This window comes from Aristolochia californica, unplaced genomic scaffold (genome assembly GCF_029961685.1).
Source record: "Aristolochia californica isolate CCGP_79_NKW_82.1479 unplaced genomic scaffold, dmAriCali1.0.hap1 SCAF_15, whole genome shotgun sequence".
In the NCBI taxonomy this organism is placed as follows: domain Eukaryota; kingdom Viridiplantae; phylum Streptophyta; class Magnoliopsida; order Piperales; family Aristolochiaceae; genus Aristolochia; species Aristolochia californica.
Window position 1 is genome coordinate 25,453,992 of NW_027181826.1, and position 15,851 is coordinate 25,469,842.

A 15,851-nucleotide genomic window follows, 5' to 3' on the forward strand; every position below is an offset into this window, starting at 1 on the left:
CAGAAAAAGAAATGTGTTTATGGCTACTGTCGATCTTTAACAAAACACAGAAGATCAGGTCTTCTTTCGGTTTTGAACAGCATATGATGATTTAACAGAAAAAGAAAGAAGTGTTTATGGGTACTGTCTCTGTAACGATTTAATTTGATGGAAATATTACTGTATATTATTGACTCAGACGATCTCGGTCTTTTTCAATTTTTCATAACAATGCAGAAGGTGAAAGAACAGCATATGGTGATTTAACAGAGAAAGGAAGATATATTGCTGTATATAATTGTTCTTGCTTTTGTTTTCTCTATCCGTAAACTAAAAACAAAAAAGCAGAGAAAAACAGAAGAAGAGGGGATACATTCGAAGCAAACTGGAAGAAGAAGCAAGAGATTCAGATTTCAGAGCCAAAGTGCTCCGGCTTCTTTGAGGAGAGGAACCAAGGTGCCGTTGATGTGGCGAGACATGACGCTTTCAAGACCCCCCACGAACTTCCCTCCGACGAAAACCGCCGGAACCGGCGGTTGCTGGCCATTCCCTATGAGCTGATACAGAACCGCCTGCATCTCCGACCCCCCTTTCTCCTCGTCCAGCTCGTACACCACCGGCCCCACGCCTAGTCCAAACAGCAGCCGCTTCACCACATGGCACATGCAGCACCCGCTGTGACTGAACACCACCACCGCGTTCCCCGTAGCCAGCAACCGCAGCCGGTGGTACGGCGTCACCGCCGGCAGTTCCCTCTTGCCCATCACCAGGTACCGACCCACCATCGCCCCTGACTCTTCCACGAACTGCATCGCCTGGTCAATACCTCAACCCGGTACTCTATCTTACAGTACTTGACGATCGAAGAAAGGTAGACCGAGGCTCGATTGTTCCAACCCAACAAATAATTACGGAGCTTTCTGCAGAAAAAAAAACACAAGACGAGGGAACAGGCAGCTTTTCTCTTAGTAGACGAACACCAAACTGTAAGCGTAAGCAATAAAGGTAGAAAGGAGAAACACGAAATGCAGTTCGGTTTCAGGGAAGAACAGTAACGGAAGCGAAACTGAATGTGGTATTAAAAGATGCGAAACGAAGGCAAAGTGATGAAATGAAGGCTCGAATTGGAAAATCGAAAGACAGGACGAACTAAAGCAGCTAGGAGGAAAAAACCCAGATTGTAAAACCGTCGGGAAAGGAAGACGAAGATCGGATATATATCACGTTCGGACTGAAAAGTACACTTTTTTTGTAGTTTCTATTTTTTGCCGAGAGAGGAAACGGTTGTTTCTGAAACGATACGGCGGTTTGTGCAATTACAGCAAGCGCGCCTGATTAACGTACGAGCTGACAGATGCTTAAAGAGAGAAAACGAAGACCGAAGACCAGAGCTCTCTCTGCAAAATGAAGATGAACAACAAAAGTAGCCCCTCGATCCCCCCCTCTTCCTTCGATACCGTTCACCTTGACAAAACACGAAGACAACGTTCAGGAGTGTGTTTCAAGAACAAGAAATCGGAAGTAGGGAGGATTTTGAAGAAGAGACAAAGGATGGACGTGTAAAAAGACTGAAAAAAACAGGAGTTTAAAGCTGCAGCAAATGCGGAGCGACGTAAGACTGTAAAAGCAGAAACTGTTCGTCTCTTCCAGAAAAGAAAAACAAAAAAAAGGGGATTAATTCCTAAAAGTATTAAACACAAGCAGAGAACAGAATCGTAGGAGATGCCCAGGTAAATACCGTTTGGATGTTTCACTTCTCGATTCCCACTCCTTCCCCTTGATGCCACGCCAGGGTGGCTCTTATCGAGTAAGGAGAGCAAAAATAGTAACAACAAACAGTCGTTTTTAAGGAATCTGGTTCCAGTTCCGAGAGGGAGAAGAAGAAACAAGCAGACAATAAGAGCTTTACTGAGCGAGATCGTTGTCAAGGGCTGTGTATATATGTTTTTACACACAAGGTAGACGAGGGATTTTATGGAAGAACAAAAACGACATTAAGAAACAAGCCATTGGCGGAGAGTACGCTCTCTCTTACCCTCTGCTACAGTTCTCTTTCTGGAACCGACAATCTCTGACCACCTTTGAGCTCTCTCTTCGTCCCGCCTGCTCGTCTTCTCCGACTGCGGAAAAAATCATCTGTCTTTAACGCGTGCTTCTGCTGGGGTTTCGTGTAATTTATACTGTTTCTGCGGAAAGCTCGATAATGGCGACTGTCCATTGTTGCAAAAAATTATTTATCCGTGATTTTTAGATTAATATTTACATCGTTAAAATTAATAACTTCAAAAAAAGAAATGAACACAACTTAACCCAGGCTAGGCTCCATAATGCGGGCGGGAGGTTCCTGTGAAGAAAGGACGAGACGTTTTATTTTTTCTCTTTTCCCTGCAAACGATACGTGATTAAGATGGTTAACGGGAAGGGGAGGGCCGACAGGCCGACAGAGAAACGCCACGGCCGGCGGCGGAGGTGGACTTTAATCGGGGCCTCGGAAACAGTAACGCCGTCAAATCTCTGTTAACCTCACCTGGGCGCCGCTGCTGTGGCCTTTTATCTTCTTCAGAGGTGATGTTCTGATCAATTCTGATTTGATCTGGCGGAGACCTCCTGCCATGATTCAGCATTTTAATGGTCATGGTAGACATCCGTTTTTTGCCTTCTATGGTTTACTTCTTTTCTTTCCTTCGCTCTGGATTTGTGCTTCTTATCCATCATAAGAAAAAACAGGCAGGGAAGATCGAAGAGGAGCGAATTAATGAGATTAATTCTACCATTTAAGGAGTTTATCGAGGAGTTACGAGTCGACTCGGGTGAGTCACAAAAAGTCAGACTTAGGAAGGTGACGGGCGTGACGAAAAAGGCGACCATGCATGAAATAAAAAAACAGACAGCATGCTTTAGGGTCAAAACACACGCTTATTTCGTGTCTCGTGCTTATTATTATGGGAATTTTCCTTAAATACCTATTTAAAATAAAATATTTTTAAAAATACCACCTCATCAAAATATTTCTAAAACTACCCTATTTTGACCCGTAAAATGCTGTGCAGTCAAAAGCGACACGTAAAGTTTGACTGCTTATGTGTCACCACGTCTTCAGTTCGACAAACATAGATCAACACGTCGTCTGCCACATCATTATTTTACCACGTCATCTGCCACATAAGTTGACATTAAATAATTTTAAAAAAAATAAAAAATCAGATACATTTTTTATTACCTAATATCTACAATATTGGATATTTATCTTTGGGAAAAGTAATAAATTTTATGTCTCGAAGCCTAAAAATTATTTTAAATTTTAAAAATATAATTTATTTGTATAATTTTATCACATTATTTACAAAATAATAAATTATTAAAAATATATATTAGTTAATTAAAAATCTTACAACACCTTTTATTATCAATTAAAAATATTTATTAACTGAAAAAATATGAAAATTTTACTTGAGTTTAAAAAATAAATGTACCGGTACACTTTTTATTACCTTATATTTAAAATAATAAGTTATAAAAAATCTTACTCTTACCATTTTAACCCCTTTTTATTATAGATTTAAAAATTATTTTAATAAAAAAATTTTGAAAATTTTAGTTTTGAGTTTAAAAATCAAATTTATCAATACATTTTTTTTCAAAATTATTATTACCTTATATTTAAAATAACTAAAAATAAAATAAATATAAAATTAATTAAAAAATCTTACTCTTACTAATTTAATATATTTTATTATCGATTTAAAATATTTTTTAATTTTTTAATTGATAGGGGGGCGTCGAGGGTGAGGTCTAAGCCCAAGCGGTGGGGAGCAGCGGCAGCAGCCACTGTGAGAGGGGAGAGGAGAGGGGGGGAGAGGAGAGGAGATGAGAGGAGGCCGAGGTTGAGCGACGACAGCGAGAGGAGAGAGGGCGAGGCCATAGGAGGCCGAGGCCGAGTGGCGGTGAGAGGAGAGGAGAGGAGGCCTAGCGGTGGCGGTGAGAGGGCGAGAGGAGAGGAGAAAGATGAGAGGGGACACATAAAGCATTTAAAATAACTTATTTTTTGAAAAACAATGTGGTGGAATATGGTGAGGATTATTTAATTTTTTATTTAACGACATGTCAGCTTACGTGGCAGATGACGTGGTAAAATAATGACATGGTAGACGACGTGTCGATCTATGTTTACTGCACTAATGACGTGGCGACACATAAGCAGTCAAAGCTTACGTGTCGCTTTTGACTGCACACATAGGCATTTGACTAGTCAAAGTTGGGTAGTTTTAGAAATATTTTGATGACGTAGGTATTTTTGAAAATATTTTATTTTAAATGGGTATTTAAGGAAAAATTCCTATTATTATTATTATTATTATTATTATTATTCTTTCGCATTATTAATATGAAAGAATATTCTTACATAGATTAGTAAGTACAAAAATTTTAAATTTATTAGTTAGAAAAGAAATTTTCTAAGTTGGTCAGTCATTTCGGGATTGGCATTGGACTCAACTTCACATGGTATTAAAGAGGAATAGTCCCATATAGATTAATGAGTGCAAAAAATTAAGTTTATTAGTTGAGAACAAAATTTTCTAAATTGGTTAATCATTTTGGGATGTATGACACATCTCAAAAAAATGGACATTGGTTGATATTTTCTAATTTTCGGTACTTTTTGTATTGAATTTCGTATACATATCAAAGAACTCAAAATCCGATATATATCAAGTGTCCTAATTGGCCTGTATGGGGTGTATCAGATAGCCCTAAAATCACATTAGTATCAACTGATATCCCCTACTTATCTGTGCTATGTGCAACCCTGGTTTACATGCACGTAAAACCCGAGTTGCATGGATCTAATTTTTATTAATCACCCTCGTTTTCTTTTTTATTTTTTGTCAGCTTTTGAGTTTTGACATGCAGAGTGCAGTGAAGATTATTTATATTCGATAGAATTGATTGTTTAAGGCGTCTTTCTATCCTCGCTTTAGCATTCTGAAATCTTACCAAGATCAGAGGAGTAGATAGATTCAACAGCTTGATCTATTTGAAGAAAATCATCCAATATTCACCTCTGTTATCGCACCACCAGTCATCGATGAATCTGATAGTCTCAGCCTGAGTTTGGCGATCTTCATGAAACCAAGATGAATAAAAAACAACAATCATCGAACGGACAAGCTTCAACATGATCTTCCATATTCCCGAATCTGAAAAGGCTTTTCTACTCCAGAACAAAGAAAGAAAATCGACATTGATGTTAACTTTCTACAGAAACGGAAGAACACAAAAAGACAACGGAAGAAGGCGAAGATGTTAAACAATTATGAGGGAAATTAAAGAGAATTGAAGAAGGATCCTAACGAGTGAATTGATTAAGCTCATACGAATATACTCCGGCGACCCCAAATCCCTCCGATTTGATTCGCCATGTTTTGCAGAAACGAGCAGATGGATCTGGTGATGGCGTCTAGGCACGTACACGCCGGGTTCCTGCGCACTGCCCTTGTCCAGAAACTCGGGAAGCAGTTCTGGTTCCTGGTCGCCAGCATCGCCGTCGACTGCAGGTACATCGACGCCGCGTGCTTCACCAGCTGGTTCTTGATGGTGATGTTGGTGGAGGAGAAGCCGATTCCCGCCTCGAACGGGAGAAGGCTTCCAGCAGACTGCGGACTTGAGATGATGTCTTTGAGACTCGTGTACCGCGGGCTGCTACCGCCATTGAAGTAGGAGTTCTCGTAGATGGCGTAATCAATATCTGTTCTTCTTCTGGGCGACATTTCCATGTATTGCATCTCTGTTTCCATTGGAACAAGCCATGAAAGGATCAGAGCGGAATCTGGTGAGTAAAACTGTGAATTATGTGTTCCAAATACAGAAGCGGGGAGAGATGAGAAGATTTGGAGAGGAAGATTAGAAGCTGAAGAAGAAGATAAAAGACCTCTTTTTCTTTTTCTTTTTCTTTTTTTCTGGGGTTGATTGTCCATTAGAGGAGAAACAAAAAAGAAAAGAAAAGAAAAGAAAAAAAGAAAAATTAAAAAAATCTGAGATATCAGAAAAAACGATGTTATGCAGATCAAAAGACCCGTCGTTGCTCATGGATTTTTCACAAATTAGTCGAATTGACAGTTTCAAGAACAGGGGGAAAAATTGATGGGTGAGAGTGTTTTCAGGATGACAGTTATCTATAATTTCTCCCCATCAAGTCTGTAGACGTTACAGGAATCCTCTAGTTCAATTCTTGGCTTCTGGGTGCTTCTCTTGAGCAAAACGAAGACCGCCACTGAAATCCCATAAAGAGTTTTAGAAAACGTAAAGAAAAGCAGACCTCAGTTGCCCCTGCTGCTACTCCATGGATGACCATGAGCTTGCATCATCTTGCACTCGAAACGAAGGACCATTGAACTCCATGAAACTAACACAGACATTACAAAGAGAAACGTGGAGACAAAAGGGCACTGTTCTGGGCTTTCTTATTCCAGTTTTCACGATTCATTGAACCAGAAAGATTAATTAGAGAAAGAACAGCAGAAAAAGAACTGAAAAAGGAAAAAGTTTCGGGGTGCACGCAGGAGATAGTTACCTACTTGCCTTTCTGGTAGGCCGCTGATGTCGCGGTGAGGACGATGAATTGCTGTTATCAGAAGGAAGAAATTAAATTGACGATTGAACGAAACTGGACGGTGATCTTTCATGGGTGTTACAGATGGTAAGCAGTGAGGTCGAATCCTGGCTTACCTCCGATTACCATATGAGGGAGAAGAATTCAGAGAGCGAACGGAAGGTCACCAGGAGGCGACGATCCGGGTGAGAGATGCAATGGACTAGGTCTGGTCCAAGTCATCTCAGCCCGTCTAGGCTTATACATGTAACTCAAACAAACTACTTGAAGCCCATTGGGTTGAACTGATGGGTGGGCTTGGCTTCTAAGAAAACACATGCTTCAGGAGCCCAATTCATTGAACAAAGAGAGTTTCTTTAACACACCCAATTGCTACCTTTCATCTTTGTTGGAGTATATGGCGTAAATATACTTAGGTTGGGGGGGATTTTTGTATAGGGGTATTTGTGTTTATATACAAATATGTCTAAGGTTTAATATAAAATACAAATGTAACCCTAATTGAAATATTAGTGAAAATTACAGGCAGTCGCTTCGGTGGACATAGGCACACTGCCGAACCACAATCGTATCCATTCAATTGTCTACATCCATACTCATCCACCGTATTCATCCACACAATAACAACACAATAATCATATAAAATACAAATCTTTCTTATTCGCACAAGCTCTCTAGGGGTTGAAACAAGGTTTTTAGACAAGACAACCCTACACAATCGTATCCATTCAATTGTCTACATCTATACTCATCCACCATATTCATCCACATAATAACAACGTTGGGAAAGAGCAAAGAGAAAGTAAGAAAATGAACCAGTAGTTGTCAAAAAGAGAGATTATTCTCAGCTCAACCTCTTTCCTGAAAGAGGAATCTCAAGCTTCTTTTGATTCACGCTAAGTCACCACTTACGCACGTTGAATATTGCATGTCCGAGATCTACAAAACCTTTACGAGCTTTGTAGGAGAAATTGTGGGAAGGAATCTCTTCTGTCCGTCGTCTCTTCCGTGAATACAGATGCAGCTTCGGGTCACGTCTCGCCTTCTTTCATATTCATGTTTTTCGTCTCTCTTATGAGCAATGGTGTAGGTCTAGAAAGAGAGGTTTCATTCTGCTTCACGAAGAAAATTCAGGGTTTTTTCCAACCTCCCCTTCTCTCCCGTGGCGGCTCCTCTATTCTGACCCGAATCCTTTTCTAGGGTTTCTCTCTCCTCCTCGCAACTCGCTCTTGTCTCTATTAGGGTTAGGACTTGGGATTTCTCCACCACCCTCAGAGCGCCTCCGGTTCGAGATCTGGACATGGCAACCGTGGCTCCTGCCTCTGACCAAACGGCAGATTTACTTCAGAAGCTCTCATTGGATTCTCAACCAAAGACTCTTGAAGTTCCTGAAGTTGCCAAGAAGCCTTCACCTAGCTCATGGTTAGATGGACCCGTCTTTACTGATGGGAAACACAGGCCTGCTACTACAAGTACTTCGAGGTCTTCACCTGCTTCACATATCAGCAGCATCCCCCCAGCTAGAAATCATAACCTTCATCCTGTGCCACATCTTATAGGTTTGCACCCTCCTAGACCAACATCTGGGATGGGTTCCACACCTGGATTCCTGAACAGGATATATCCAAATAACAGAATATATGGCAACTGTGGGAATGCAGTTAGAACGGGACCATGTTATGGATCTAATGGCTACGATGCAAGATCTAATGGTCGTGGCTGGTTGTCTGTTGATAATAAATACAAATCACGCAGTCGAGGGAATGGCTTTTTTGGTTATGGAAATGAAAATTCAGATGGGTTTAATGAGCTTAACAGAGGATCTCGAGCTCGACCTTTCCAGAATCAGAAGGGTTTTGGGCCGCAAGTTGCAGTAGCAGTGAAGGGACAGTACCTTCCTTCAAATGGAAATACTGAGGATTCAATTGTGGTTCAAGACAGAAACCAGTATAATCGTGAAGACTTCGCTGTCAAGTATATTGATGCTAAATTTTTTGTTATCAAGTCTTATAGTGAAGATGATATACACAAGGCTAGCACTCCTTGTGGAAACAAGAAGCTGGATGTGGCATACCAGGAAGCCCAGGAGAAATCTGGTGGCTGTCCTGTTTTTTTGTTTTTCTCTGTTAACACTAGTGGGCAATTTGTGGGTCTTGGGGAGATGGTAGAACGTGTTGATTTCAACAAAAACTTGGAGTACCGACAACTGATATAAGAACAGGTCTGGGCCAAGCGTGGACTTTATATGTCAATACTCCCCCTTACGGGATGCCAAAACCGTCTGACATCACTTGTTGGAAGCAACAGAACTCGTCACTGTTTTTCAGCAGTAAATGGCGCCTGAACGCGACAACCATATAATCCCTGTAAATTTCTTCTGGAAAGCAGATATAAGATATTATAATTCGTCCCCTCGATCTTCGTTTTTTATTGAATCCAATACTTTTTCCGTTTCTGAGGACCCACTTCGATCTTATCTGTAGGCATTTATTGTTACTGTGTGGGAGGTTAAACGACACAGGTGATTGACTCTTGCCGGAATCTCTTTTCAAATCCGTCCATAATATACGAGATTTCTCCGGTCTCCACTCGCTCCAGTCCTTTTGCTTCAGCACTGCACCAGCTCTGCTGTGTGTTTGTCTGTTTCTCGTGTATATATTTTCCAGTCCAGGCTTGTTGAAACGAGAGCCTTTCTGCTGTCTGGTTTTGATTCTGTCGGTTAAAATTGGGTTTTTGGATTTACTTGAAGTTGGAGATGCGGATTGAGATTCTGCTTCTGGGTTTAGAGAATAGAAAGGGCTATCGTGTGCCTGGTTGTCTCTTTCTTCGGCTTTTACCTTGGCACGTAGCCATGTACCAAAAATTTCAAGAGGGCGGCCTAGCGGCCCAACGCCATTTCTATCATGGGCATGCATGGCCTGGGTTTCAGAATTGTGTTTTTATGTATTAGTATGTAGGGGTGGAGTCTAACTCGAGCATGCCTATCTTCGAACCGAGTTTGATTTAAATATTTCGAATTTGAACTCGAGGCGAGCCTAGGCTCAAGCCTTAAATTGTTATCGAGCTCGAGCCTAATAATTTTAACCGAGTTCGAGCCGAGTTCGAGCTTCAACATACATTTAAATTTTTTTAAAAAATACATGTTAAATAAATTGTATATAAAATTATGCATACATTTTACATAAATTTGGGAATAACTTCTACTTAAAATTGGGCATAAGAGTGACATCGAATCCAACTGAGTCCGAACCTTGTTCAAACCGATTTTGATTTAAATATTTTAAACTCGAGTTCGAACCGATTCTAGCCTCGAACCTAAAATTGTAATCAAACTCGAGCCTAATAATTTTAACTGAGTTCGAGCACGAGTTCTACCCGAGTTCGAGCTTAACCTACATTTAATACTCTATATAAAATATATGTCAAATAAATTATATATAAAACTATACATACATTTTAAAAAAAGAATGATAGGGGAGGTTCAGGATTGAATTTCAATAATGGATTAAAGTGCACCAATATTAATCTTTTTTACTCCAAATGTTGTCTAGCTTATTTTGTAATTTTTGAATTTGGCCATAAATTTACTATGGCCTCCTTGGTGCCCCTGGTTGAAACTTATATTCTAAGAAAAACTAGAAATATTTTTCCTATGATACATATTTCCTAAAAAAACTTTAAATAAAATCTTATTACTATTAGTGACATGTTAGAATATTACAAGAAATATTTTAAAATTTTCTTAGGAAAGTTAAATGGACCTCTTATTACCTCTTCTAGGGCAATAAATAAAATTTAATAATTAATCTAATATATTACAATACTTATCGATAAAATTTTAATCAAATAAAATGTCAAACACAAAATTACAATAAAAATTGTCTCATACTAAAAGTATTACATCATCAACTATTAAATACTTATTCAAAACTTGGGTATTCCACCGAGACGACGTGGGGGAAGGGCGGTTACGGCGCCGGTGTCATCGGGGATAACGGTGGTGACGAAAACCGCATCGACAGAAACAAAGGCGAAGGCAAGGGGAGGAAGAAAGCGAATGGCCTACGAGCAGACGGATAGGAGGGGCTCGGTGGTGACGAGGGGAGGAAGAGTTCCCCCCCCCCCCCCCCTCTCTCGCTCTCGCTTCTATTCCCCCGCTCCCAACTTAGCTCGTTAACGGGCTGACTCATGAGTCGTCAAGCCGAACCTTGATTTGGTCGAGCTCGGCTCGTTAATTTAAATGAGACGAGTCCGGATCTCGTGCTCGGTTTGAGCTCGAGAGATACTGAATCGAACCGAGCAGAGCTCGAGCCGGCTCGGTTCGAAGCCACCCCTATAATAGTGAGTCTTGATGAACAAACAACTGTTAAATTTTAAACTCAAAACTCAAAAACCTTGATTCTATCTGATACGTAATTAACTTGACACGTTTTCGATTCTCCTTATTGAATTATATTTGCAAGAATTAAGGGTAATCTGAATCATGATTGATGAATAATTGGATGATGCCGTTTTATAAAGTTTGTGCTGATTTCTGTTACATGAAAACTACCAGGAGAGCATCGTGAGCATGACGGTTGCCGGTGCTGTCATCGAGGCTGCGATCGAAGGTTAGATGAACGACCGATTTTGAAGGAGAGTTTGGTTACTGGTCTCAGATTTCCTCTCTTTCGTCGGCTCCGTCGTCATGGCCTCTGCTCGAAACCCAGCTCTTCTGATCCTAGGTCGTGTTTTCGTTGGCCTTGGCGTCGGAATGGCATCCATGACTTCCCCGCTTCCTTATCACCGGCGGCCAGTTCTTGTCGTATTTTATTAATCTGGCCTTCACCAAGGTCACCCTCCATATTTCTCTTCTCCCTTCCTAATTCAGAGAAAGGATAAGTTCCATATGACCTGTCTGAGCTGTATTCGACACGGGTGACGGATTCCTCTGTTTGCAGGTGCCGGGAACATGGAGATGGATGCTGGGAATTGCTGGGCTTCCATCTCTGTTACAGTTCCTCCTCATGTTGCTTCTTCCCGAGTCACCACGTTGGCTCTACAGAAAGGTTAATTTACCTGGATTTGTATTCCCACTGTCACGGTGAGCTTTTCAGTACTATCAACTGTTCTGTCTAGAGTTACTGATGTTCAGTATCACCCCATTTTCAGGGAAGAGAAGAGGAAGCCAAATCTGATCAGCTTTTAGGCAGTTGGATCGTTTTTTTCATGTAGCAATGAATGAATTGAAGAAGTCAAAGGGATGCTGTAAGAATAGGGGCTGATTTATTTATTTATTTTAATTTAATTCTCTAACCCTAAAAAAAAAAATCACCATTATTATTTTAAAAAAATATTAATAAAAATAGATAATAATCAAATTCTTCTTTTAAATAACTATTTTTAGAAATAATAATAATCAAATTAATTTTTTTTCTTTTCCATGGGGTTCCAAACAGACCCCATGATAGACTTCCGACACGGGTATAAACTCATAAAACTCCCGCTAGATCCCGAAGATACAAATAATTTGAGGAGGATAAAATGAGCCTCATCATACTAAAGAATCCAATTTCGTCCTAAAATAACTAGTCACATATAAAATTTATTACTCAATCTTATAAAATTTTTGTTCATGTGGTAGCAAATTGGTCTCACAATGCTTTTGATTTTGATTTATGATTTTGATAATGTGTGTCACACAAGTGACATAAAAATCCCCTTTTTGCCACTTTTCAGGAGCTCACATTAAATTGGTCTCACAATGCTCAATCCCTAAATCATGTAGATAAATATTTTTAAAATACACACACTCTTGAACCTGTGAAACCATGCGTGTAGTTGTCTGAAACTTCATTGCAGAGATTCAAGGTACTCGTCGTCTTCCCTCTAAGCTATCTGTATTTAGCAAAGTAGCCTAAAACCTTGGAGCAATTTTGGAAAAAGAGAGGAGCTTCGCTACATACGGAAGAATATACGATCTATGCAGAAGAGTGGCGGTTGAGGTTCGAGGTGGGCGAAGCAGTTAGTTTGGCCGTTGGGGGCCGGAGGGTGAGATTCGTCGTCTCCTACGGGGTTGATGAGTGGTTCTTATATGCCGTTCGTGGATTCTACACTTTGCATCCTCAGATACGCACATCTATCTGTTTCTCTTGGTTTTGGCAGCTTTGTTTTACAGGGTTGGTGATCACGAAATAACCGGGGCAAATTGAGCAAAAATGGGTGATTCGAGGTAGCATAAAGGGGAAGCTGACCCTCGCATGTTCTTCAGAAAGCATTGAAAGAAGGAAGGAGATCATCAGAGATAAACTGGGTGATTCAGAGGCTCTCTCTCTCTCTCTCTCTCTCTCTCTCTCCTCGTATCTCCCTCCTTCATTCTCGTCCTTCCGCTCGTCGTTTAATTGCGGCCAGGCCCGTCTTGCTCTCGTGAGAAGAAGGAAGGAATCACAACTGGAGTTCACGTTGGGATTTCGCCATGGAAGGAGGGATTCAACCAACCGATGGGGTCGCTTTTAAGGACTGTATTTCTATTGTACGGACCAACCCTTATGTTCTTCGCATGGCCTTCTCTGCGGGAGTAGGCGGTCTTCTCTTCGGATACGATACAGGTTGTTTTTTCTTTTCTTCTTTTGATATTTTTCATGTACGTGATTCGTTAGATCTGTTCTCTTTAATGTGCTAAATTTGTTTTATCTCTCTGCAGGAGTTATTTCGGGAGCACTCCTGTACATCAGAGACGATTTTGAGGAGGTTGATCGGAAAACCTTTTTACAGGTGTGCATTCATGTGCTTGCTTTTATGTGCGAAAAATGGTGATCAAAAGTTTCTCGTCCACAAGAAACCCGTTTTTTGTTTTTTTTTTGGCTCTGCAATGGTTAATATTCAATCTTTTTGGTGGCAACAGGAGAGCATCGTGAGCATGGCGGTCGCCGGAGCGATCGTTGGAGCTGCAGCTGGAGGATGGATGAACGACCGATTTGGGAGGAAAACTGCAATCCTGATTGCAGATTTTTTCTTTTTTGTTGGGTCCATAATCATGGCAACGGCACCCAATCCGGCTGTTCTCATTGCCGGTCGCATTCTTGTCGGCTTCGGCGTCGGAATCGCGTCCATGACCGCCCCGCTGTACATATCAGAAGCTTCTCCGGCTAAGATCCGTGGCGCTCTTGTTAGTACCAACGGCTTCCTCATAACAGCCGGCCAGTTCTTATCTTACCTCATCAATCTCGCCTTCACCGAGGTCAGCCATATCTTTCATCTGAGTCGACACCGTTCGCCTTCTTCGTACATGAGATGCTAATTCCACTTGGGTTTCTGATTTCAGGTGCCTGGAACATGGAGGTGGATGCTGGGAGTCGCTGGGCTTCCGGCACTCATGCAATTCATTCTCATGCTGTCTCTCCCGGAATCACCCCGTTGGCTTTTCCGTGCGGTATGAATTCGCTAATCTGTTCGTCTTCCCTTTCCGATTTTAAATGAAACTCTGATTTTGATGATGAGTTTGAAAGAAATAATCTTCGACCTGAAATAATTCCCAGGGGAGAGTGGAGGAAGCGAAAGTCATACTGGAGAAAATCTATCCACCAAGAGAGGTCGCAGCAGAGATACAAGCGTTACAGGATTCAGTCAACGCAGAGAGTGAAGAAAACTCTACCGAGAAGGTAAGCATCGGCCAGATATTCAAGACGAAGTCGGTGCGAAGAGCGCTCGTGATAGGGATCGGGCTTCTGGTCTTCCAGCAGTTTGTGGGCATCAATACCGTGATGTACTACAGTCCCACCATCGTTCAGTTGGCTGGTTTCGCGTCGAACAAGACGGCTCTCCTCCTCTCCTTGATCACGTCCGGCATCAATGCCTTCGGTTCCATTATCAGCATCTATTTCATCGACAGGACGGGGAGGAAAAAACTCTTGATAATCAGTCTTGCGGGCGTCATCATCTCGCTTGCGATCCTCACGGGGGCTTTCCACCAGGCTAGCATTGAGTCGCCACCGGTCGGGAGGGCAGTAACTGCTAGTTTTGGTGGCAATACCTGCCCAACTTACCAGCCTCCTTCTGCGACTTGGAACTGTGCGCAATGCATTTTTGCTGAATGTGGCTTTTGTGCTTCTGGCACCGAAAAGGTAATTCTATCTGTAAACAATACTTGTAGATTGATCCAGAATAAGATTTTTGACCCATCTGGCTGTCTGGTCCTCTCCGCAGATGCTTCCCGGAGCATGCGTTGTTTCAAATTCCACGTTGAAGGATCAATGCGAGGGAGGGTCGGGGCTGTGGTACACCAGAGGCTGTCCGAGCAATTTCGGGTGGTTGGCACTGCTGGGCCTGGCAATGTACATCCTCTTCTTCTCTCCCGGGATGGGGACCGTACCCTGGGTCGTCAACTCCGAGATATACCCACTGAGATTCAGGGGAACATGCAGCGGCATCGCCGCCGCCACTCTCTGGGTCTCGAACCTGATAGTCGCTCAAACCTTCCTGAGCCTGACTGAGACCATCGGGGTGGCGTGGACTTTCATGATATTCGGGTTGATTTCGATGGGCGCCATGGTGTTTGTGGTGATGCTGATACCGGAGACCAAGGGGCTGCCGTTTGAGGAGGTGGAGACCATGCTGGAGAAGAAGCTCCTGCATGTGTCGTCATCGAACAGAAGGGGATAGCAGCTTCGTTTCTTCGTTTCTCCTTGCACTGTGCGGGAGGTACGAAAAGGCGAATGACGGATAATGTACGCAACAGTAAATCGAAGCAGGATTAGATGGGGAACAAGTCCATGTTGAGTGCCAAGCCGTAGATTTGTTAAGTAGCCTCAGGAAGAGTTACGATTTGCTTACCAAGCTGTTTCACACGTAAGAAAAGATCCCTCATGGATTTGGTCAATTTGTTGATACAGGTTGATTGAGTTTCGAGATAGACTCCAAATCAAACTGTAAATTTTGTACCCATCTACAACACGCTAGCCAAAGAGTTGTAATATTACATTACAATCTCTATAAATACATTATTCCTCATCAATTAAATGCACAATAAATTACTTTCATTTCCCTTTTTATGTTTGATGTTTCAAATTTTTTGGGATCCTAAATAATTATCGTTTAACCTTACACTCGATATGTTACTGACGAAGAACAACTATATATAACGTTCAATAAAGGAATAGGTTAAAAGTGTAGAAGATGAGAAAAAGGGAGTTAATTACCATTTCTTCATTGATGTAGAGTAAGGTATTTATAGAAAGATTTACAGAAACTCCTAATTAATTACAAAGATTTATTTTTCAGCTAC

General features: G+C 41.5%; 3 protein-coding genes across 3 annotated transcripts; 2 read left to right on the forward strand and 1 right to left on the reverse strand.

The window, feature by feature from the left end:
• Positions 1–392: 392 nt before the first annotated feature.
• Positions 393–764, reverse strand: LOC137951311 (glutaredoxin-C9-like). The gene has a single exon (XM_068797894.1). The coding sequence runs from the start codon at positions 762–764 to the stop codon at positions 393–395; it is 372 nt and encodes a 123-aa protein (XP_068653995.1).
• A 7,125-nt stretch (positions 765–7,889) lies between these two features.
• On the forward strand, positions 7,890–8,804 carry LOC137951312 (YTH domain-containing protein ECT2-like). The gene has a single exon (XM_068797895.1). It carries the CDS (start codon positions 7,890–7,892, stop codon positions 8,802–8,804), a length of 915 nt encoding a protein of 304 aa, XP_068653996.1.
• A 4,239-nt stretch (positions 8,805–13,043) lies between these two features.
• On the forward strand, positions 13,044–15,229 carry LOC137951313 (probable inositol transporter 2). Its single transcript, XM_068797896.1, has 6 exons — positions 13,044–13,176; positions 13,272–13,342; positions 13,473–13,808; positions 13,893–14,000; positions 14,107–14,691; positions 14,774–15,229. Exons 1-6 carry the CDS (start codon positions 13,044–13,046, stop codon positions 15,227–15,229), a joined length of 1,689 nt encoding a protein of 562 aa, XP_068653997.1.
• The last annotated feature ends 622 nt before the right edge of the window (positions 15,230–15,851 follow it).

What these genes read in the sequence shown, in the direction of transcription:
- LOC137951311 (XM_068797894.1), bottom strand. Translation starts at nt 764, where the DNA reads ATGGTGGGTCGGTACCTGGTGATGGGCAAGAGGGAACTGCCGGCGGTG.
- LOC137951312 (XM_068797895.1), top strand. Translation starts at nt 7,890, where the DNA reads ATGGCAACCGTGGCTCCTGCCTCTGACCAAACGGCAGATTTACTTCAG.
- LOC137951313 (XM_068797896.1), top strand. Translation starts at nt 13,044, where the DNA reads ATGGAAGGAGGGATTCAACCAACCGATGGGGTCGCTTTTAAGGACTGT. An exon ending in TCTCTTCGGATACGATACAG is followed by an intron (nt 13,177 to 13,271) that starts GTTGTTTTTTCT and finishes ATCTCTCTGCAG; the next exon opens with GAGTTATTTCGGGAGCACTC. An exon ending in ATCGGAAAACCTTTTTACAG is followed by an intron (nt 13,343 to 13,472) that starts GTGTGCATTCAT and finishes TGGTGGCAACAG; the next exon opens with GAGAGCATCGTGAGCATGGC.